Here is a 26275-nt window from a genome sequence, read left to right as displayed (position 1 = left end):
GCAAAGGCAATACAGTGAAGCAAAGATTGTCTCTTCAACAAATGGTGCTGGAACCACATGCAAAAAATGAATCTATACATAGACCTTACACCTTTCACGAAAACTAACTCAAATGGGTCATAGACGTAAATGTAAAACACAAAATTATAAAACTCCTAAAAGATAAAATAGAAGAAGCCCTTGATGATCTTGCATATGGTAATATCTTTTTAAGATACAACACCAAAGACATAATCCATGAAAGAAATAGTTAAACTTTAAAAAATGGAAAAATAAAAAGAAATAATTGATAAGCTAAACTTCATTTAAAATTAAGAATTTCTGTTCTTTACTCCCAAAGCAATGGAAATTTAAGCAAAAGTAAACCAATGGGACCTAACCAAACCGACAAGCTTTTGCACAGCAAAGGAAACCATAAAAAAAAAACAAAAAAGGAGTAAAAAGGAGTTCCCGTCATGGCTCAGTGGTTAACGAATCCAACTAGGAACCATGAGGTTGCGGGTTCGATCCCTGGCCTCGCTCAGTGGGTTAAGGCTCCGGCGTTGCCGTGAGCTGTGGTGTAGGTTGCAGACACAGCTCGGATCCCACGTTGCTGTGGCTCTGGCGTAGGCTGGTGGCTACAGCTCCAATTAGACTCCTAGCCTGGGAACCTCCATATGCCATGGAAGCGGCCCTAGAAGAGGCAAAAAAAAAAAAAAAAACCCAAAAAGACAACTTACAGAATGGGAGAAAATAGGTTCAAATGATGCAACTAACAATGGCTTAATCTCTCAAATATACAAACAACTTATACAACTCAACAGCAAAAAAGCCAACAACCCAATGGAAAAGTGGGCAAAAGACCTGAATAGATATTTCTCCAAAGAAGATACAGGGATGGCCAACAGGCACATGAAAAAATACTCAACATCACTGATTATCAGAGAAATGCAAATCAAAACTCCTATGAGGCACCACCACACACCAGTCAGAATGGCCATCATTAAGAAGTCCACAAATAACAAATGCTGGAGGGGGTGTGGAGAAAAGGGAACCCTCCTGCACGGTTGATTCAAATGTAAACTGGTACAACCACTGTGGAAAACACTATGGAGGTACCTCAGAAAAGTAAATATAGAACTACCATATGACCCAGCAATCCCACTCTTGGGCATATATCCAGACAAAACTTTCCTTGAAAAAGACACATGCACCCGCATGTTCACTGCAGCACTATTCACAATAGCCAAGACATGGAAACAACCTAAATGCCCATCGACAGATGAATGGATTAAGAAGATGTGGTATATATACACAATGGAATACTGCTCAGCCATAAACAAGAACAAAATAATGCCACTTGCAGAAACATGGATGGAACTAGAGACTCTCATACTAAGTGAAGTCAGAAAGAGTAAGACAAATACCATATGACATCAGTTATAACTGGAATCTAATATACAGCACAAATAAACCTTTCCACAGAAAAGAAACTCATGGACTTGGAGAACAAACTTGTGATTGCCAAGGGGGAGGGAGTGGGGTGGACTGCGAATCTGGGGTTAACAGATACAAACTATTGCCTTTGGAATAGATAAGCAATGAGATCCTGCTGTACAGCACTGAGAACTATATCTAGTCACATGTGATGGAGCGTGATGGAGGATAGTGTGAGAAAAACAATGAGTATATGAATGTGTGATTAGGTCACTTTGCTGTACAACAGAAAATTGACAGAACACTGTAAACCAACTATAATGGAAAAAATAAAAATCATTTAAAAAAAAGAATTTCTGCTTTTCAAAATATCAAGGTAATAGGAAGACAAGCCACAGACTGAGAAGAAAATATTTTCAAAAGGCATATCTGATAAAGTACTGTTATCCAAAATACATAAAGAGGAGTTCCCGTCCTGGCACAGCGGAAACAAATCCGACTAGGAACCATGAGGTTTCGGGTTCGATCCCTGGCCTCGCTCAGTGGGTTAAGGATCCAGTGTTGCCGTGAGCTGTGGTGTAGGCCAAAGACGCGGCTCAGATCCCGAGTTGCTGTGGCTATGGCGTAGGCCAGCAGCTATAGCTCCATTTAGACCCCTAGTGTGGGAATCTTCATATGCTGCAGGTGTGGCCCTAAAAAATATATATATATGTATGTATGTATTTTATATATATATATATATATGTGTGTGTATGTATTTTATATATATAAAATACAAAGAACTGTTAAAACTCAAAATTAAGAAAACAACCCATTAACAAATGGGCCAAAGACCTGAACAGACATCTTATTAAAGAAGATACCCAGATGCCAAATAAGCATAGGAAAATATGCTCCAATCATATGTCATCAGGGGTTAAAACAACAAGATGCCATCGCCACCTATTAGATTAGCCAATATCCAAAACACTGGTAACACCAAGTGGTGGCAGGATATGGAACAACAGGCACTCTCATATAGTACTGCTAGGAATGCAAAGTGGTGCACCCAATTTGGAAGACAGTGTGGCAGTCTCCTACAAAACTGAACACATTCTCACTATATGATCCAGTAATTACATTCCTTAGCATTTAACTAAAGAAGTGAAAAGTTATGTCCACATAAAACCTACATGCAGACGTTTACAGCAGCTTTATTCCTAACAAAACTTGGAAGCAACCAATATGTCCTTCAATAGATGAATGCATCAACTGTGGTATATCCAGACAATGAAATATTAATTAGCACTAAAGAGAAGTGAGCAATCAAGCAATGAGTGCTGCAAAGTTATATATGGTATGATTCCAACTATACGGTTTTCTGGAAAAGGCAAAACTATGACTACAATGAAAATATCAGTGGTTGCCAGAGGTAGGGTGGGAAAGAGAGGTGAACAGGTAGAGCACAAAAGACATTTAGGACAGTGAAAATACTCCATGTGATGTTATAATGATAGATGTCATTATACTTTTGTACAAACCCATAGATGGCACAATACCAAGAGTGAATCCTAAGATAAACTATGGACTTTGAGTGATTATGATATGTCAATATAGGTTCATCCTAAGTAAACAAATGTACCATTCTGGCAAGTGATGTTGATAATGGGGGAGGCTATGCATTTGTATGGACTGGGGGAATACATGGGAAATCTCTGAACCACTCTCAGTTTCAGTTTGTGAAACCTAAAACTGCACTAAAAATAAAATCTAAAAATAAAAAATCATCAATAATTCTAGATATGAAAGACATGATTTCTAAAATAAAAAGATCAAACATCAAAAGCAATGGATGAAAACAGATCCACATCAAGGCACAACATTGTACAAGTTCAGACATTGGTGAAAAAAGGAGATCTTCATGCTTGACAGAAAAAACAGCTCCCATGCAGGATCAGGAATCAAAACGGCTTAATAAGTCTTCTCAACAGCAATTCTGAATGCTGGAAGAAAATGGGATTATTCTGAAGAAACGATATCTAACCATGAATTTTATTCCCATTTAAAACTTAATTGTGGATCTCTCTGGTGGTGCAGCGAGTTAAGGACCCGGAGTTGTCACAGCTGTGGCTTGGGTTGCTGCCATGGCATGGATTTGATCCCTGGGCCAGGAACATACTCACAGACTTAGAGAACAGACTTGAGGTTGCCAAGGTGGGGAAGGGATGGAATGGGAGTTTGGAATTAACAGACACCAACCTATTATACATAGAAATACAGTCCTACTGCATAGCACAGGGAACTATATTCAACATCCTGTGATAAACCACAACTGAAAAGAATACAAAAAAGAATGTATATTCATATGAATACACATATATATGTATAACTAAACATGAATAACTGAACGTATGAATGAATATATATTAGACATTATATAGATATAACTGAATATATATGAGTACACATATGTATGTATAATTGAACCACTTGCTGTACAGCAGAAATTAACACAACATTGTAAATCAAGAATACTTCAATCAAATAAAAAAAAAAGCAAAACTCCTAAAATAAAAATCAAGAAATAACAACAGGAGTTCCTGTTGTGGTGCAACGGAAACGAATCTGACTAGTATCCATGACTAGTGTCCATGAAAACGTGGGTTCAACCCCTGGTCTCACTCAGTGGGTCGGGGATCTGGCATTGCTGTGGCTGTGATGTAGGCCGGCAGCTGTAGCTCTAATTCGACCCTAGCCTGGGAACCTCCACATGCCGCAGCGGTGTCCCTAAAAAGAAAAAAAAAAAAAAAGAGAGAGAGAGAGAAATAACAATAGAAGTATGTTACTGAAAGATATGGAGGTAAATGTATGAAGAAAAATTGGCTGAAAGAGATGAAAATAGTTGTCTCTGAAGAAAAGGAAAGTAAGATGGATGAGATGTTATTTTTTATAACAAACCTTATAGAGCTAGTTTTTCCTTTAAATTTTGAGAATGTATGACATTTTAAAAAACAATGAAAAAGATTAATGAAAAAAATTAAGTACAATAAAATGTAAATCTGCTTGACTGAATATAAGAGAGGTCTGACTCTACCTTCCAAACACAAAAACATCTGGTACTTTAATATCTGAAACAAATTATTTGCGATAGAGCTCACGTGCAATTAGGAAATCACTGTCGTACTGCTGCAATTGATCTCTCTCTAGAAAACCTAAAATGCCACATAAGCTCATAGAAACAAGAAGTTTTTTACCTTATAATTATAACTATCTACATACTTACATGCAAAGATGTGGCAACAAAAGCCCTTGCTACACAGTGACAAGGATCCAAACTTACACTCAATGTACAGTCTCTTCCCCAGCACTGGTATCACACTGGTGCCAGAAAAGTACCAATGGCAAAGCCAATGGACAACTAAGAAAGAACCAAAATTTAAATTTTTTTTCTTTTTGTTGACACACTTATGGCATATGAAAGTTCCCAGGCTAGGAGTCAAATCAGAGCTACAGCTGCTGGCCTACACCACAGCCACAGCAACACTGGGTCCTTAACCACAGAGTGAGGCCAGGGATCAAACCCCCATCCTCAGGGACACTATGTTGCGTTCTTAACCAACTGAGCCAAAACAGGAATTCCCCAAAATTTAAATTCTGGACCCATTTAAAATAGGGCTTATGTGAATGATGAAATTACAATATAAACTATTAACATTTACAAAATGCAAAACCCCTAACTCGCCCGCACTAAATTAAGGAACAGTCAACTTTCACAGGGAGAAGAGGGAAAAAGTTTAGATTAAATGTATTTACATGAGAAAATTTCACTGAACTTCCCAAAAGGACACTAACTACTCAAAAATCTATGCTTGAACTAAATTTTGTCAGTGACTGACCTAAGTTGATGTAAATTTTGTCAATCATAAAATTTTAAAAAGTCACAGTGTTAAAACATCAATATCACTTAGAAATACACATTGAAGAAATGATGTCTGGTGTCTTTTTTAAAATATCACAGAAAAACAGGGAAGAAGGAACAGATGAAGCCCAGGTGGCAAAATCTTAATAACTGCTGAAGTTTAAGGTTCATTACACTATTCTATTTTTGCGTATGCTTCAAAATAATTTTTAAAATGCTCACATCCACATCTGGTCTTTTTAGCAAATCTTCCACTTTAGCAACATCTCCATTGGCAGCAGCCTTAACTAATTCTTCATTGAGGTCACCAGATTCTTGGGTTTCAAATAATTTCTTCAAGAGTTGGGAGAGTCTTTCTGTAAAGCATCAAATAAAGCTGCTAATATAGGAGGATCTCAAACCTTAACTACTAACAGACAAGCATTACCCATATGCCTATAATATATACTTTTCCTTTTTTATTATTTCTACCATTAATATCATTTTGTACTGTGCTGCTATTACCCATGCAAGTTATAATTACTACCATATAAAGCTGCATTAAATTCAAGCCCACAAGTATTTCCAGTTTATTCCAATTCATATATTTCAAGTTAAAATTTCAAAAAGAAGAGCATTACATACAAATTATAATTTAAGATTTAGGTGTCATACCAAAATATTATATGAACACACTGCAATGGAAGTGTTATAATGATACAATTGCCTTTCAGATCTTAAGCATATTATATTGACTCTTAGAGCTCAATGCTACAGATGAACAGATCAATGACTAGTATTCATCTATAAATGTAAAAATTGAGAAATAAAAAAATTAAAAAAGATTATTATTCAAAAGAAATATAACCTTGTGGAAATATTTTATGGACAAACCAACATTTAGTTGAAGATGGAGCTCTAGGTATTAATAATATACTTCAAAGGTGGCAAGTGATAGGTTTTGACTAAAACAAGAAAAAAATAGGGATGTGTTTATATAAACCCTTTCATAAGTTTTTTTTTCCTAAATAGCATTTATCAGTAGGGAATCTACTCAGTTCTACTCCTTAACTCTTGGATCTACTTACTAGAAAGCAAAGAAATCACAAAGTGGGGTAGAGGACCAACACCAAGTCCACATTATTTGAGAAAAGGATATTAACCATGCTTCACTCTTTTGAATTGTACAGAGTCAACCTATACTCAGCCTACTATGATGTCATCTAATCTCAAGGTAAAAATAAATACCACATGATTTAAATTTCAAACACATTAGCAAATTACAGCAGGAAAGAAGAGACAAGCTGAGGAAGTAGAAAGCGGTACAAAATAAAACTGGAGGTCACCCAATGTTTCCTTTACTTTCTTAACGTTCACAGTTATGGTTCTATCTCCTTTTCCCGATGGCAGTAATATACATTCAGTAAGTTTTAATTTGTAGAATGAACTGAGTGTGTACAAAGCTGGAGTATAAGAAGGAAAGACTTTCGGCGTGAGTCCACCTCAGCATCCAGCGTATTCAATCTCAACACACAGCTCTCTATTCACTGTGGCACGTATAACTCATTTAATGACTAGAGAAAAAGTATAGTTGACATGTAAAAATATCAAAAAGAAAGCCATCTGCTAGCAATAATGCTGGAAATAAAAAGAAAATAAAGCAGTCTAAGAAAGTGATGGTTCCTTGGCAGAAAACAAAACTTCTGACTCAGGAGTAGAATACTGAATTCCAAACATCTCTGATTTGATTTGGAGAAGCCCTTGATACGTCCAAGAAAAAAACACGTGTTTATGAAAATTTTCCAGGACATGCCTCAGCCAGAACATAGTTGTGAATTGTATGAAAAAGAAAACTTTAGCAAAAACTTAAAAGGTAGTTAATATTTCAGTGAATTTATGTGACCTGGGAGAAAACCAAGAACACATACAACATTATCTGTATATGAGAGCTGGAAAATTAGGAAGGTTCTAGTGTAAACCACATTACTTTCAGAGAAACATGAAACAAAACATACCACCAGATGCATTGCTTATAGCTGATCCTGCAGATGCCACCTTGGAAACTGCTGCGGGATTGTATGTCCAAGACGTTCCACAAACTTCTACCTTTAAATCACTGTCTGAATAAATCTGTTGTACTCGGCCAACTTTACCTAAAGTCTTTAAAAAAAATTGAATTCATGTTTCCAAGTCTAATGTATATATCATAAAAAATCAATCACCAGTTTTTACATGTTTAAAGTATTAATTTTACTTCATTCCTAATTTAAAAAAAAAGATAATCATGTTCAAATGGGTTATTTGTTAACTACAAGCTATAGAGTATCTTTAAAAAATATTTTCATATTATATATCTCTCTCTTAAATATTCCACAAGAATATAAAAACAATCATGACAATCTGCCTCATTCAGAAAAGCTCACAAAATCCTCCTTTTTGATATAACCTTTCTTTTTTAATCTCTTAAGATACCTCTTAAGAAGTTGTAACTCAAGTAGTCCAAAACCATCATGAATCCAGCCTAAAAAAATAAAATCTGATTTCTGAAAAAGACAACTTAAACCAAAAAGGGCTCAAAGCGTACATCTATGTTTAAATCCTTTTTGGAATCAAATCTGATTTCAAAACAGAATTATGTAGAAATAACACGCTTAGTAAATGTAGGGAATAGGAAGAGCAATGAGGTACAAAACACAATCAGCAGCAGCTCTTACCATATGGCAGGTTCTGTTCTAAGAGTGTTCTATGTATTGACTCACCTTACGTGTAAAACCCTGAACGTTATGTGATATTATTAGCCCCATTTCAAACTCAGGCCCCAAACCCATTCTCTTATGCACAATAAAATAACCAATAACAACACTAGAAAACTGGTGAAGAATAGTGATAATATCTATTTCCTAACACAGAGGAGATTGTCCTTAAACTTGTTTTCTCATTTGACCTCTCCACAGCATCAACCTCAACTTCTTGAAAATACTCCCTGGATTTCTGGATAACAGTCTTGTCTTTCTGCCTGTTCCTCCTCTTTCTCCACTCTCTGGACTCGTTTCCTTCTTCATATCCCTAAATCTGTTCATTCTCCCCAAATGCTATTCCTTAGCTCTTTACCCTACTTTCTTGGAAATTCATCCTGTTTCCAATAACTTCAAAATATAGTAACTACTCTAGGCCTGTTTATCCCTCTCCTCACCCCCAACACACACAAATTTTAAGTTCCAATTAGACATTTTCACTTAGAATTTTCGGTAATCACCTCAAACTCTTAGGCTGTATTCTTTGTTTCTTCCTCCTTCAATGTTCTTTATAGAAAATCTCAAACACACAAAAACAGACAATAATACATTAAATCCTCATATACCCATCAACCAGTTTTAATATTTGTCAGCTCATGGCCAATCTGGTTTTCCCAACCCATTTCCCCTCCTGTATTATTTTGTTATTGTAAACTCTTCTTTTAAAAAAACCCCGTAACTTCAATATTATTATCAGTCCATCCCAAACTACCAATAACTCTAAAATAACATAAACTACTAATCAGTGTTCAAATTTCCAGTTGCCTCACAAATGATTTTTTTTAGTTTGTTTAAATCAAGTTCCAAATAAAGTCTACACATTTTTTCTTTGCAAATTATTTGTTGAAGAAACAGCGTTATTTGTCCTATTAAGTTTCATCTGATCTGAATTTTGCTAAATGGTATAGTTTAATAGGTTATCTGTCTTTGTATTTGGTAATAAACCCTTCAAATTGGCTGCTAGATCTTTTTAACATCACCTTGAAATCTTTGATAGTTTCCTTGCTATCTGGTATGAGCCTCATCTTGGTCACTTCCTGCCAAAGAGCTGTAATTCACCATTTCTCCAAAGAGCCCTGCTTCTTCAGAGAGGGAAAGGCTACTTCAAGACATAATCTGGGCACCGAAGTTGGTTACTGTTACTGGAATGGTTACTGGATCCAGGCCTTATCAAGGACAGAGCTAGAGAGTTGGGGGGAGGGGGTTTGATTTGAAACAAAGATAAAATAAGTCAGGGGTTTAAACACTCTACCAATTCAAATTCAAGACTAGAGGGTTTTTACTTAACCGCTTCTCTAACACATCTGTATCTTCTTTTTGCCACTCTGATCATTCTGGTTCTCACAGTCATTGGGGATAACAGAATCAGAATTTTCATGTAACTACTCATTTGGTTTTTTGTCATATTACAAACACAACAATCTCAACAATCTCAACACTATCACAAACAATATATTTCTGAAAATTGCTAAATATTTCTTTTTTCATGCAGTTCTCAAGGGCACAGTCCTTCTATAAGGATACAAAGACAAATAACTGTGTTTAGAAATCACTTGGAATTTCCTCTATATGGCTATACCAACAGGAAACACATTTACGTTCATTTCTTTCATTTTATTTTCCACTTTCAGTAGTTTCCTTTTCTTTTTGAACTTAATTTTGTTTTCTAATTGAATAAAATACATGTGATTTCAAATCAAATCTGAAAAACAAGACATATTCGAAGATATCTCCCTTCTACCTTTGTCCCTACACTATATTCCCTTTCTAAATACAAACACCTTAAGTTTATAGTTAATCCTTCCATTGTTTACTTTTTTAAAGTTTGTATTAAACTTTATATTAAACTAATTATCCTAATAGTTTTGTTTACACTAATAACCATATATATACATGTCCTTATTCCCTCTTAAAAAGAAAAAAAAAAATATATATATATATATATAGTCTATTGATCCCCTAGCATGTACAATATTGGAATTAGTCATTCATATGTTCTTCACCTTACCCTCCTTCTCCCCTAAAATTACAATTTTAAATAACAGTATTCAGTCTCAATTAAAAAATAAATGCAATCAAAGAGCTTATTAAATTTTCCATATCCCCTCTGCATTTCTACCCCAGTTTGCGACAGTTGTATTTTAAGTTGTGAACACACACAATCACTATGAATTCTCCTCTATAACCATTATTTAATCTTAGTTCAACAGATAAATGTGTATTTAATGATCACCACCAGTCCTTCAATTGACATCTCTTCAGTCATCTTGGCTGTCTGAGACTAATTCTCTGACAGATTACTCAGAAGAGGCTCAGAGGGGAGTGATTCTCTGGAGTCTTACATGTTCATAGTATCTATAAACTTTAGAGGACTTGAAGGTCAGTTCAGTTACACATAAAATGCTTAGCTTATATTTTCTTTGTTAAGTACCTTAAATAAATGTTACTTCATTGTTTTCTGGCATAAAACATTGAGACCATATTTTTTTTCTTAACAATCCTTTATACATAACTTGGTCTTTTTTACTAGATACCCAAAGAATTGTTCTTTTCTTCAAAATTCAATTATTTTATCAGAATATGGCTCAGTGTTTGGTTTTATGAGTCAGTTTTCCCAGGTATGCAATATGCCCTTTTAATGTTCAGTTTCAAATTTTTCAATTTCAGGAAAACTTTCCTAGAGTCACAAACTTTAGTACTTGTTATAGTCCATTACTTTGGTTTCTGCTCTTTCATTTTTGCAAGGACTCCCTAATACATAGGTAGTCTATATTTGTCACCTCTCAAATACTTTTTTTTTTCTTTTTATGGTCGCATCTGCGGCATACAGAAATTCCCGGGCTAGGAGTCAAATCAGAAATGCCTTACCCACAGCCACAGCAACACCACAACCACAGCAATGCCAGATCTGAACCACAACTGCTACCTATGCCGCAGTTTGCAGCAATGAGAGAGGCCAAGGATGGAACCTGCATCCTCACAGACACCATGTTGGGTTCACAACCTGCTGAGCCACAGTGGGAACTCCACTTTTTTCGTTTGATTTTAAAATTTTTCCTACTTTTTACCTTCTATTTCACTTAAGGCATCATCTTTTGTATTTATTTGCTCTGTGTTACTTCCAGCTTACTCTTCATTTCTGAAATAATCTTTTAAAAAATTTCCCTAAGTTCCAACACCTTGATTCTAATTATGATTTATTTCATTCTTTCACATCTTTTATTATTTTCTTCATTTTTACTTGTTTTGGGGTTTTTTGTTTGTTTGTTTTTTGGCTGTGGTATGCAGTGGCTTGATATGGGATCTCTGTTTCCAGACCAGGGACTGAACCCAGGCTACAGCAATGAAAGTGCCAAATCCTAGCTACTGGACCATCAGGGAACTCCCCTCACTTTCCTAATTTTTTAGCTCATTCTGAATTACGAGGTTTAGTTTTCTGTGCATATCTTTTTGGTGTACTTTCATCCATCAATGGAGAAGTTATTCTATTTCTTATTGTCTTTTTTCTTTCTTTTTTTTGGTCTTTTTAGGGCCACACTTGTGGCATATGGAGGTTCCCAGGCTAGGGGTTGAATCACAGCTGTAGCCACTGGCCTACGCCACAGCCACAGCAAGGCCAGGTCCGAGCCACATCTGTGACCTACACCAGGGCTCACAGAAATGCCAGATCCTTAACCCACTGAGTGAGGCCAGGGACTGAACCTGCATCATCACGGATACTAGTCAGATTCGTTTCTGCTGAACCACGATGGGAAATGGGAACTCTTCTTTTTTCAATAATAACAGTATATGGGGCTTTGACCATGAATCCCTTACAAATTTTACCTGGATTTACTCTTCTTTGTCCCTGGAGGGTAAGGTGAAGAACATATGAATGACTAATTCCAATACTGTATACATGCCAGGGGACCAAGAGGCTGTATGTATTTAAGAAGGAATAAGGGGTGTGTGTGTGTGTGTGTGTGTGTGTGTGTGTGTGTATTGGTATAAACATAACTACTAAGATAACATAGTTTAATATAAAGTTTAATACAAACATAAGGGTGTGTGTGTGTGTGTGTGTGTGTGTGTGTGTGTGTGTATTGGTATAAACACAACTACTAAGATAACATAGTTTAATATAAAGTTTAATACAAACTGGCTTCTATTCCTAGCACTTTCTCTTCAATGGAGAGCTCTGCTTTGGAAGGGAGATTTGGCTGGTTAATTCTCAGTTTACTTCCCCCAGTTACTCCAGGCCCTTCAGACTTTAGCATGGACCTGTTACTCTCACCCCAAGTTGGGGTCTACCAGAGCCTTCCCAGGTTCAGCTGTTGTTACCATATCAACATACCACACTAGCCAATGAATGAATACTCATTAGCTCTTTAGGAGTTCCCCTGTTCTCAGGTCCATCTGATGCTCCATTAGTTCTCTCTGCTGCCATACTAACAGATGCAGACCCAGTAGCTGTCAATGGTTTACCTCTACTCATTCACATTTTAGGGTTCAAAGATTAACTGGTTTTGATGTTTGCAGCTTTTTTGGTTATACTAATCTAGTTGTTGACTGTTTTAATCAAGAGGATTTGAGAAGATTTAAATCTGTATCACCACTACTAGAATCCCAGAGTTGCCCTCTAGAAATGTATCTAGAGGTTTTATTTATACAGCAGCTTAAATGGGAGGTAGACTTTGAAGTAAATCAGATCTGGATTCAAATTCCAGTTCACCACCTTAGCTCTGATTTTTTTTTTTTTTTTTGGCCGCCCCACAGCAGAGCATATGTAGTTCCTAGGCCTAGGATCAGATCTGAGCTGTAGTTATGACCTAAGCCCCAGCTATAGCAATGCCGGATCCTTAACCCACCGTGCTGGGCAGGGAATAGAACCTGCATCCCAGTGCTCCCAAGACACTGCTATTCCCATCGTGCCACAGCAGGAACTCCTGGTTTTCTCATCTTTAAAATAAGGATGCCACAACATTGTAAATCACCTACACTTCAAAAAAACTTTAAAAAACGAAAATAAAATAAGGACCTACTTATAATATTCCTGAGACAAATAAAGTATGTTTATGTACATATCTGTATACATATATATGTAGCACACTCTCAGTATGTACATGTACATCATTCAGCACAGGGCTTAGAATAACTAGGCACTCGGCATACATAAGATGTTATACAGTGTCAGAGAGTTCTGGCTGTGGCTCAGTGGTTAACAAATCCAACTAGGAACCATGGGGTTGCAGGTTCGATCCCTGGCCTCACTCAGTGGGTTAAGGATCCAGTGTTGCCATGAGCTGTGGTGTAGGTCGAAGAAAGGCTCAGATCCCACACTGCTGTGGCTCTGACGTAGGCCAGTGGCTACAGCTCCGATTAGACCCCTAGCCTGGGAACCTCCATATGCCGCAGGAGCTGCCCTAGAAAAGGCAAAAAGATTAAAAAAAAAAAAAAAAAGATGTTATACAGTGTCACTGCTAAGGGAAAAAACAAAAATATCTCTACCATAAAAAAATCTTAAGGGTTCCTGTTGTGGCTCAGCAGGCTAAGAACCCAACCAGTATCCAGGAGGCTTCGGGTTCAATTCCTGGCCTTGCTCAGTGGGTTAAGGATCTGGCATTGCCTCGAGCTGTGATATAAGCTGCAGATCCAAGATACAAGGCTATGGCAAAGGCCAGCAGCTGCAGCTCCAATTCAGCCCCTAGCCTAGGAACTTCCATATGCCATGGGTGTGGTCCAAAAAAAGAAAGAAAAGGAAAAAAAAAAAAAAAAAAAAAACTTAAAACAGTATATATAGCTCCTAGAAAATGCTGGAAAAATGACATTTTAAATAACACCACACTATCATGAGGCCTGAAGTATGTTAAAACTACTTTAACCAACTTTATTATTATTATTATTACTATTTGTCTTTTTGCCTTTTCTAGGGCCGTTTCCTGCGGCATATGGAGCTTCTCAGGCTAGGGGTCTAATCAGAGCTGTAGCCAGGCCTACGCCACAGCCACAGCAATGCCAGAGCCAAGCCACGTCTGTGACCTACACCACAGCTCATGGCAACACTGGATCCTTAACCCACTGAGCAAGGCCAGGGATCGAACCCAAAACCTCATGGTTCCTAGTCGGATTTGTTAACCACTGCTCGATGACGACGGGAACGCCTATTTTAACCAACTTTAATATCAAAAACAAACACAACGAAGAGGGATTACATTAAAGTCAACTTCTTGGAGAAAAATAAAAGATCCTAAAATATAGTCCCAAAAAACACATACAATTATCACTTATTCAATACTTAACTAAAGCAATAAAAAATGTCAGAAGCATGGGTAAATTACAAAATGTCATTGTTTGTTAGCTTTTTTAGGGCTGTACCTGCAGCATATGTAGGTTCCCAGATTAGGGGTTGAATCACAGCTGTAGCCATTGGCCTATGCCATAGCCACGGCAACACGAGATCTGAGCAGCATCTGTGACCTACACCACAGCTCACAGCAAGGCCAGATCCTTAACCCACTGAGCAAGGCCAGGGATCGAACCTGAAAGGTCACAGTTACTAGTTGGATTCGTTTCTGCTGCACCACAATGGGAACTCCTACAAAATGTCTTTGAATGAAAGCACCATAACAGAGATCTTTCTTCTTTTATGTTCATTACTTTATCTCTAAAGGCTAACAGGTATATTGCTTGTGCTAAGACATCTGCTGACAAACTAAGGCAGGGGGAAAGAATGGACTGATGGAAGGACAGGACATCATGAAGGATAGGAAAGGGAGACTGGACAGGACCAGAGGGGACAGACAGCAAATGGAGGAAGAGTTGGGGCTGGATAGGAAGAGAAAAGGTGTTGACCACGTCAGGGGACTGAACAGCACAGGAGGGTGGAGGGGATGGGATGTGAGGACGGATGGGAGCGGATGTATATGGGATAGGAAGCAGGTACTTAATAGGACTTGAGGGCCCAGGAGCAGGGAGAAGGCAAAGCAGAGGGCTGAAAAGGAGAAAGCAGCAAGGTGGAAGGACAGGATAAAGGGCAAGGCGGGGGGAGGGGGAGCAGGATGGAACAGGTAGTACAGAAGGAAGGGGACAGGAGGACAGAAGCAAAGGGAAGATGGAGAAAGAGAAGGAGAGATAAAAGAATCCAGAACAAATTATTTGCTGCTGAAATCTGATGTATTGAATGAATAAATACATTAAACTGTAGCTCTTTGGGAGCAAAGCTGCCTCAGAAGGCACACATCTGAGCAGCTATTCCAACCTAAGTTTTAGAGAAGCAGGCCCCCCAAGTGAGGAAAGTTGCAGTGGTCCAGCATTGCTGGTGACTGGGTGAGCACATCACTCTCATTCTAGGGTTAAGTATCAGGAAGCCTCTTTGCCTCATTCCAACACTACATTCTCCACCAACAGCTCTATCAAAAAACCCTTCCCAGGCTAATCTAACTGGAGTAAGTTAGAAAATAAAAGGCATACATATGCCAAGCTGCCAATAAAGAGTACAATTCTCAAAGGATTATGCTAATTGAGTTTCTAAAATTAAAGTCTTGGAGTTCCCATCGTGGCTCAGTGGTTAACGAATCCGACTAGGAACCATGAGGTTGCGGGTTCGATCCCTGGCCTTGCTCAGTGGGTTAAAGATCCAGCGCTGCCCTGAGCTGTGGTGTAGGTCGCAGATTCGGCTCACATCTGGCGTTGCTGTGGCCGTGTCGTAGGCTGGTGGCTACAGCTCTGATCAGACCCCTAGCCTGGGAACCTTCATATGCTGCGGGTGCAGCCCCAGAAAAACACACACACACAAAAAAAACCTCGATAAAATTAAAGTCTTAAAAACTATGTTATCATCGGAGTTCCCGTCGTGGCACAGTGGAAATGAATCCGACTAGGAACCATGAGGTTGTGGGTTGGATCCCTGGCCTTGATCAGTGGGTTAAGAATCCGGTGTTGCTGTGAGCTGTGGTGTAGGTCTCAGATGCGGCTCAGGTCTATGCCGTGGCTCTGGCATAGGCTGGTGGCTGCAGCTCCAATTAGACCTCTAGCCTGGGAACCTCCATATGCTGCAGGTGCAGCCCTGGAAAAGACAAAAACAAAAAACAAAACAAAAAAAAAAAAACTACGTTAGCATGGTGTAATTCCTAGTCCCAACTACTTTATATATACTTACTGGGAGCATAGCTTCAGCCCATTCTCCGTGTCCTCTTTGTAGAAGTTTAATTCTTTCCAGATCATAACAAACTTGAACAAGATCCCCCACTTGAAACTGTGAGGTGCCTCCTTCTGCACCCTGAGCAGCATCCCCACTTCGGACAATGTTTGCTTTAGTGAGAACAGCAGGATTGAAGGTCCACCTAAAAGTCAGAGCCAAAATTCAAAAGGAGTAAGTTTACTTAATTTTAACACAACATTCTTAGCTAACCATTGCAGAGAAAAAGCCTTCTAATACATCAATTAAAAGCCTTCTAACACATTTGCAATGACATTCTGAATGATTTTACAATTTTATCATACAAATTTGGAAAAAGAGTCATGAATAATCTTACCACCCGAATATGATACACTTCTGTCTATATTTATTCTCATTCACATGTTTTTTAAAATTATTATAAAAGTAATACACACTTACCATTAAAAATTAAAACAGTTTAGAAACAGGTAAAGCAAAAGTCCCATTTCACACAAACACACCTGGATTACCATTCTCCACCTCACTAGACACCAGTTAATGGAGTTAATACTCCACTACATAGCCTTGCAGATCTTCTGAGAGAGAGTTATAAAAGAGAGTGAGAGCTGTTTTCTTTTCCATAAATGGGATCACAATATGCATACATATATATTATTCTATAACTTCTTTTTTGTCAGAGAATGCATCTTGGAAGATTTATTTTTCAATGTAACAGATAGAGATCTACTTATTTCAATTTGATGGCTTCAGAGTATTCCACAGCATCAATATACACAAATGTACTTAACCATTCTCCTACTGATGACTATTCAATTTTCACTATATTACAAACAATATTACAAAGAACATCCCTGGATATACATCTTTGTGCACATGGGGGTCAGCACTTCATTAGAGATTCTTAAAAGAATTACCTAATCAAAGTACATATTTGTTTACAACTGTTAAAACCAAACTGTTCTACAAAGAGTATACTGTTTTCCCATTCCATAGGCAACTTCGTGAATAAAAATACATAGTTTTAGTTGGTCATGTATGGTTATTACATAATCATAATTATTATATCAAAACAAGTTTGGACTCCATTTCTTCTTTCCTATTACTAAGCATTTTTCTATGCTGATGCCATCTTCTTAACCACCATTTTATTGACTACTTGATATTCCATCAAATAGTTGTACCACAGTGTATAACACATTTCCCCTAGACCCACAGGGCACTCCAGGGAAAGAAGGTTCCTAGTGAAATAAGCATTTACATTCTGGCACACCCGCCACCATTTTACTAATGGTCATTAGCATATGAAAGGCTCTGAGAGGCCACAACATATAAAAACCCACAAACTAAATTCCCATGCCATGTAAGTAAACATTTCTTATTAAAACAACCACAAAGAAGTGCCTCTGATCAGTTTAGAATAAAAATCAGATACACAAAGTTCTCAGCCTTATCAATCACAGTGCCCTTTGCCTCACCCTCACACTACTAGACCTAAGTACTGCCTGAACACAGTAGAATTTACTCAAGTTCCTTTTGTCTATAATAGGGCTTCCCTGCCCAGGTGAAAACTGCATCTTTCAAACTTCATGTAATTTTCTCTCTTAAGTGTTCTCTGATTTGTCCAACTGAAATGATCACTCTTCCGTTTTTTTCTCAGCAACAGTTTATTAAATTTTTATCCTGCATTAGACCTTGTGATTAGCGTTAGAATTACAAAGACGACATGGTCCTCTGTTTTGAAGGAGTTTCTCTTTTAATTTGGATAGACAAAGTCAAATAGCTGTATTAAAATGTTTTAAGTCATCGTGATAGATGAGTTATTCAGGCTGTTTCGAAGACAGAGGCAGAGAAATAAGTGCTACATATACAAGCCAGGAATACCAAGGACTGCCAGTAAACACCAGAGCCTGGGAGTGAGGCACAGAACAGATTCTGCCTCAGGGCCTCCAGAGGAACAAGTCTTGCCAACAAGTCCTTGACTTTGGACTTTCAGGCTCCAGAATTGTGAAAGAATAAATGTCTGTTGTTTTAAGCCACTGTTTGTGGTAATTTATTATGGCAAGCCTAAACCATATTGAATCTTCTGATCAATAAACATGAAATGTTTTTCCATTTATTTAGGTCATCTTTAATTTCCTTCAACAATGTTTTATAGTTTTCAAGTACAGAATCTTGTACTTCTTGGGCTAAATTTATTCTAGGTATTTTATTTTTTGTGAAGCTATTGTAAATGGATTTTTTTTTTTTTTTTTTTTTGCTTTTTAGGGCCACACCCACGGCATATGGAGGTTCTCAGGCTGGGGGTCTAATAAGAGCTACAGCTGCCGGCCTATACCACAGCCACAGCAACACCAAATCTGAGCCGCATCTGTGACCTACACCATAGCTCACATCAACGATGGATCCTTAACCCAGTGAGCAAGGCCAGGGATCGAACCCACAACCTCATGGTTTCCAGTCAGATTCGTTTCCACTGCACCACAACAGGAACTCCGGAATTCTCCTCTTAATTTCATTTTCAGATAGTTCATTGCTAGTGCACAGAGAAAGAACTGATTTTCCTATACTGTTCTTGGATCCTGTGAATATGCTGAATTCATTTATTCTGTTTTTTTGTGGATTCCTTAATTTTTTCTTTTTGGGGGGGGGGTTTCTTTTTAGGGCTGTACCAGAGGCATATGGAAGTTCCCAGGGTAGGGGTCAAATTGGAGCTGGAGCTGTCGGCCTGCACCACAGCAACAACAAATCCCAGTTGCATCTACAACCTACACTGCAGTTCATGGCAAAGCCAGATCCTTAACTCACTGAGCAAGGCCAGGGATCGAACCCACATCCTCACAGATACTAGTCAGGTTCATTATGGATGAGCCACAATGGGAACTCCAGATTTTTCTATACACAAGGTCATGTCACTATGAACAGAAATAGCATAACCTCTTCCCTTTTCTTATTTCTTCATCTTATTTCTTTTTGTTGCCTAACTGCCCCAGATAGACCCTTCAGCACAATATGGAAAAGGAGTGCAGAGAGCAGACATTGTTTTGTTCCTGATCTTAAAGAAGAAAGTATTCAATCTTTCACCATTGAGTATGCTATTAGCTGTGGGTTTTTTGAGAAATTTTTCTGTTCCTAGTTATTAAGCATTTTTATAATATATTATGTTGGATTTTGTCAAATGCTTTTTCTGCGTCTTGATATGATCATGTGTATCCTTAAGATTCAAACACACACAAAAAAAGATTTGAACACATTTAGAGCTAATTTTATAATTTGGTTAGAGACTTAGTGTCAATTTTTCTTATTCCATATAAAATCCATCCCCTAAAGAACCTCAAATAGTTTCTTTATGTACAGTTCAGTAATAAAGCTTTGACAGTTATTCAATTTAACTACTGATTTTTCTTTTTTTTTTTTTTTAGCTGTTTCTTGGGCCGCTCCCACGGCATATGCAGGTTCCCAGGCTAGGGGTCGAATCGCAGCTGTAGCCACCGGCCTACACCAGAGCCACAGCAACGCGGGGTCCGAGCCGCATCTGCAACCTACACCACAGCTCACGGCAACGCCGGATCGTCAACCCACTGAGCAAGGCCAGGGACCGAACCCACAACCTCATGGTTCCTAGTCGGATTCGTTAACCACTGCGCCACAACAGGAACTCCTGATTTTTCTTTAAAATACTTTAAACATACTAGTAAATTGGATATATTTTGGCCCCTAGGGACAAATAAATAAAAGCTACGGGCCCAGTCTTCAAGAAACTTGAAATCCAGAGACAAAATAAATAACAATTTTAACAGAAAATAGGAGACCTACAGATGAACAGCATATGCATATACCAGGAGAGTGGAAGGAGAAAGGAAATAAGCATAGAAGTTGAATATTTATAGGAGGCAGAGGAGTTAATCCAGAGAAAGATGTAGAAAAGGAGGAAAGGGCATTCTGAATGGAAGGAGTGGTGGGTACAAAGTTTACAGAAGTGAGAAAATGCATGCAATTAATTCTAGACTGTGATTAGGGTTGGTGTGTGCATAGGTGTCAGTGCTGGAGATATAGGCCAGAGTTTTATTGTTATCTTCCTTATTCAGGGAAGACTCATAGAGTCCAATATCAACACAGAGTTTTTAGCTATACTTGGACCTAATACTGATACAGTGTACTCAGCTCCCTAAAGGAAAAAGTACACAGAACGTTGAATCACATTCATATAAATACACACACAGTTCTTATTTCCCTCCACTTTAGCAATATATTCTGGATTTTCATTTACTAAGAGCTAGCTGTAAGAAGTCTTTATTACACCTCATCACTTGCTTTCTTTAAGGCTCTTTTCTTTATAGTTAGTATAATGGTAACTTTATCATTACTGAAAATTAAGAAATATCACCAACCTATTGCCACTTGGATACTGTACTACTATGTCATGATCTTCATCAATGCCACAAACAGTTCCAGTTGTAGTTAAAGTCTCAAACATGCCATCAGTCCATCCTCCATGACCGTGCTGTAAAGACTGTACAATTTCTAGGTCAAGATCTATATTGACCAGGTCACCAATCTGCAATCCACCAGGGTTCCTATTGCCATTCTGCTCACCTGTAATTGCAGAGAGAGTTGACAAAGGAAAAGGAAATCACCACAATGACACGCAACTGCATTGTTTTAAACAAGAAAAGTCCCAGATATTTGAGTTTTAGTTACCATCTAATCTTAAAATGTTTTGAGGATATACTGTATCAAATTCTAGAATGAGAGCTTTAAAAAAAGAAAGAAAAGAAACATCAAACTCAAACACAGAAATAATAATTTACAACAATGACTAAACAGGAGCAGAATCTATAGAAGACTAGGCAACTACCTATCAGAACACAAAGTTCTGGGTATTGATGATAATCACCCTTTTGCCTGGATGACCTGGTGAAGAGCCAGGACAACTAACTAAAAAATATGAAAGTCAGCCCTAGAATTTTTTTCTCTAAAGTTCTTCATATAATTACAACCTACAGAAGGGGAAAAAATAGTTTCAAATGATAGAAGTGACAAGGTCTTAATCTCTAAATTATACAAACATTTGATACAACTCAACAGCAAAAAAACCAACAACACAGCTGAAAAACAGGCAGAAGACCTAACAGACATTTTCCTAAAGAAGATATAGATGGCCAACAGGCACAGGAAATAATGCTCAACATCACTAATTATTAGAGAATGCAAATCAAAACTACTATGAGGTACCACCTCACACTGGTCAGAACGACCATCATTATCATTAATAAGTGAACAAATAATAAATGCTGGAGAGGGTGTGGAAAAAAGGTTCCCTCCTTCACTGTTGGTGGGAGTGCAAATTGGTACAACCACTATGGAAAACAGTGTGGAGGTACCCTAGAAAACTAAATATAGAACAACCTTATGGCTCAGCAATCCTACTCCTGGGCATATATCCAGACAAAACGTTCACTGAAGAAGATATATATGCACCTGTATGTTCACTGCAGCACTATTCACAACAGCCAAGACATGGAAACAACTTAAATGTCCACTGACGGATGAATGGATTAAGAAGATGGGGTACACATCATGGCTTAGTGGCTAACAAAATCTAACTAGTAACCATGAGGTTGTGAGTTTGATCCCTGGCCTCACTCAGTGGGTTAAGTATCTAGTGTTGCCATGAGCTGTGGCATAGGTCGCAGACTCAGCTCGGCATTGCTGTGGCAGTGGCGTAGGCTGGCAGCCTCAGCTCTGATTAGACCCCTAGCCTGGGAACCTCCATATGCCGTGGGAGCGGCTCTAAAAAAGACAAAAAGACAAAAAAAAAAAAAAAAGATGGGGTACATATACACAATGGAATATGATACTCAGCCATAAAAAAAAAGAACAAAATAATGCCATTTGCAGCAACATAGATGGAACTAGAGACTCTCATACTAAGTAAAGTAAGTCAGAAAGAGAAAGACAAATACCATGTGGTATCACTTATATCTGGAATCTAATATACAATACAAATGAACCTATCTACAGAAAAGAAACAAAACTCATGGACTTGGAGAACAGACTTGTGGTTGCCAAGGGGGAGGGAGTACAATGGACTTGGAGTTTGGAGTTAGTAGATGCAAACTACTGCATTTGGAGTGGATAAGCAATGAGATCCTGCTATACATATATATATATATAGTCCAGGGAACTATATCTAGTCATTTGTTGTAGAATGTGACGGAAAGTAATGTGACTCTCCGTGTGACTGGGTCACCTTGTGTATATATTTACGTATGACTGGGTCACCTTATAAATATATACCCCTTCAGTATATATATATATATATATATACACATATATACACTGAAAAAGAATATACATACACACATACACACACACACACACATATATATACATATATATATATATATGTATACACATATGACTGGATCACCCTGCTGTACAGCAAAAATTCAAAGAACACTGTAAATCTACTATAATAGAAAAAATAAAAATCTTTTTTAAAAAGCTCCTCATATTATTATTCACCAAATGGTTCTTGTGATTTTTGCCTAAAGCTCATCTTTAAATATTTCAAAGCCCATATCTGTGATTATTTTCAAAGCTACTTCTGGGATAAAGTATTCATGATCATAAAATATTATGCTGAGGGACCCTAAATGTGTATGTTGAGTCTACACTTTTCCCATAAAGGCAAGACACAAAACAAGAAAGTTTCTGAAAGCAAGAGAAAGAGATGATCTCATCAAAACTGTAAGATTTTCTTCTACATTCTCTTTTTGTGAAAAATTAAGGTATGCCACAAGAAAACAGCACGTTGAGGCAATAAGGCAAATCAATGATTTGGAAAGAAGAACACAGAGTTCACATAAGAAAGGAAAGCATTCAGAGATTAAAGGCTTAAACAGAACAATGTGGTAAATGCTCATTATGGCAATCACGAAGAATCTATGAAATGAAAACAGTTTTGTTCTTCTTGTTCTTTTTTTATTTTAATGATACATTAAATTATATTCACCATATTATTTTACTCTTGGCGCTTTTCTTATACTTTCAAAGGAATTCTACAGAAATTTTGAGGAATTTTTAAGCATTAAAGTGTTAGATCCTATTCTCAGTAGTGTAAGAGATATAACATTGGTAATCTAACACAAAATTTTTCAACAATATAAGTTTATGGTTAAAAGACAAAAGTCTCAAGTACAGTAATGTCATGTAAATGGTATATCAATTCTCAAGACATGACAACTCTTTCAGAGTCTAAATAAATCACTTAAAAAAGAACGAATGCTTTAAAATGAAAATGAAATCAAAAGTACATGTCTTTAAATAGCTTTAATGGTAACTAAAATTTTTAAAGCTCAATTAGGTAATTTTCTCTAGACTAATAACTCACCTAGCACAGGACAATGATCTCTGTAGAAAGAACCTCCTTTGGCATCCTGGACACACTTCAGATCAGACTGAAAAGAAAAGAAACCAAAAAAATTCACCCTTGAAAACTTCAAGTATAACTCAATATCTAAAAGAGGAAAAAATGTTCATCAGCATAAGTCAAGAGTGGCTCTGGTCAACAGTCACACTAAACACTGCTACCAAAAACACCATCATCAAAAATTATAAACTTGATCTTCAGATAAGTCATACTTTAAGCTTTCTTTTAAAGTCCAAAATCAAAATGCCCAGATCTTTACCATTATACTTCAAAAACAAATGTTGATAAAAAGGATTAAAACAAAAATCATGTGTTTCAAAAGTATGTAACACATCCAATTCAAAAATACTTTTACCAAGAGTTCCCAATGTGGCTCAGTGGGTTATGAACCCGACTAGTATACATGAGTATATGGGTTTGATCCCTGGCCTCACTCAGTGAGTTAAGGACCTGGCATATCTGTGAGCTGTGGCCTAGATTGCAGACAAGGCTCAGATCTGGCATTGCTGTGGTATAGGCTGGCAGCTGCAGCTCCAATTTGAGCTCTAGCCTGGGAACTTCCGTGTGCTGCAGGTGTGCCCCCACCCCCCACCAAGAAGGAGTTCCATTCATTTGATCTTTCTAATCAATCTTATAAGATATACAAGGCAGATACTGACTCATTTTATAAAGGAGATTATCCAAAACTAAACTGCCAAAAAGGAGAAAAGGAAAGAACTAAATCCAGTCTTTTGATTCCTTGTCCAGTTAATTTTCATTTACATTACCTTTTAGTCCTTACTTCACCATAACTTGGTTAATTCAAGTTCCTTCCCACTTTACTTTTATAAGAAATTATAAGTATTTGAATGGGGAGCAGTTGTAGTATAATAAAAAGTACAGAAAATACGTATTTAGAAGAGCAATCTTTGGGGTGACTGAAAATTCAGAAACAGATTTCACTGAAAGTGCCTAATAGGGGAGTTCCTGTTGTGGCTCAGCAGAAACGAACCCAACTAGTATCCATAAGGATGTGGGTTCGATCCCTGGATTGTTCAGTGGGTTAAGGATCCAGCATTGCTGTGAGCTGGGATCTAGGTCGAAGATGAGGCTTGGATCCCGAGTTACTGTGGCTGTGGTGTAAGCCGGCAGCTGCAGCTCTGATTCGACCCCTAGCCTGGGAACTTCCATATGGCGCAGGTATGGCCTTGAGGAAAAAAAAAAAAAGTACCTAATAGTACCATGTACACACACACACACACACACACACACACACACACAAATCGATCAGTATATACTTACCTATTAAGGAAAGGAGCTCCTTTTACATACGCATAAACACACATAGAACCCAAGTCTCTTTTACAGCCTCCTTTACAACTAATGCTCAGATTTAGTTCAATCCCAGCCAAAGAGACATGGGTCAAGTTGTTTTAAAGAAATACTTTAACCTCACAATTCCACTTCTAGGAATCTCTCCTAAGGAAACATACCCATAAATATACAAAGACATCCACAGGGATGCTTACTGAAACACTTCTCGCAACAATGAAAAAAAAAAAAAACCCAACCCAGAAACCCATCAATAGAAACCTCATTTATGTAAACAATGGCATAACCACACAAAGGAGTACTACTCACTCTTCAAAAAGAATGGGATCGATTTATACACATACTGCTCATGAAGTACCTGAGCACACATAGCATGTAAGCCTTCATTTGAAGCAAGTTAATAATCAGTTGGAATTCTAAAAAAATCTACAATTTAAAAACAAGGAAAGGAGTTCCCGTCATGGCACAGCAGAAACGAATCCAACCAGGAACCATGAGGTTTTGGGTTCGATCCCTGATCTTGTTCGGTGGGTTAAGGATGCAGTGTTGCCATGAGCTATGATGTAGGTCGCAGACGCGGCTCAGATCCTGCGTTGCTGTGGCTGTGGTATAGGCCAGTGGCTACAGCTCCGATTAGACCCCTAGCCTGAGAACCTCCCTATGCCGCAAGGTGCGGCCCTAAAAAGCAAAAAAATAAAATTAAAAATAAAAACAAGGAGTGGCATGAAGATAATAATGAAAAACTCAATACCAATGTTATATATGATTATAAAACTGGCATATAAAGTGTCTGTTTAGATTCAGAGTGACTTGTTATTTTGTCTTTTTAGGGCCACACCCATAGCATATGGTACTTGCTGGCCTACACCACAGCCACAGCAATGCCAGATCTGATCCACAACTGTGAACTACACCACAGCTCACAGCAATGCCAGATCCTTAATCCACTGATCAAGTCCAGGGATCAAACCCATGTCCCCATGGGTACTAGTCAGGATCATTACTTCTGAGCCACAACAGAAACTCCAACTTTTACATATAAATGGAATAAACTAAGGCAAAGGGACAGTGGGATATTTTTCCCCCTCTTAATGAGCATAAAATAGGTGGGGAAAGATGAAATTTAAGAATTCTTTAAAAAGAATACGTGTGTGTGTGTGTTTGCGAGAGAGACTGGGTCACTGTGCTGTACAGTAGAAAACTGACAGAACACTGTAAACCAACTATAATGGAAAAAAATAAAAATCATTAAAAAAAGAATTCTTGGGGAGTTCCCGTCGTGGCAC

General features: G+C 37.7%; 1 protein-coding gene across 1 annotated transcript in view; it reads right to left on the bottom strand.

Annotated features, from left to right (window-relative positions):
• The window catches only part of MIB1 (mindbomb E3 ubiquitin protein ligase 1), a 125150-nt gene that overhangs the window by 68080 nt on the left and 30795 nt on the right, over positions 1–26275 (bottom strand). The window contains exons 5-9 of the mRNA XM_003356369.4: positions 23640–23706; positions 20635–20839; positions 16226–16409; positions 7309–7453; positions 5537–5670 (exon numbers count right to left, since the gene is read on the bottom strand). Coding sequence (XP_003356417.1) covers positions 5537–5670; positions 7309–7453; positions 16226–16409; positions 20635–20839; positions 23640–23706 — 735 coding nt within the window. The remainder of the gene's footprint in view (positions 1–5536; positions 5671–7308; positions 7454–16225; positions 16410–20634; positions 20840–23639; positions 23707–26275) is intronic.

Source organism: Sus scrofa, chromosome 6 (assembly GCF_000003025.6).
Source record: "Sus scrofa isolate TJ Tabasco breed Duroc chromosome 6, Sscrofa11.1, whole genome shotgun sequence".
Lineage (NCBI taxonomy): Eukaryota > Metazoa > Chordata > Mammalia > Artiodactyla > Suidae > Sus > Sus scrofa.
This window is presented reverse-complemented; position numbering and strand designations above follow the sequence as displayed.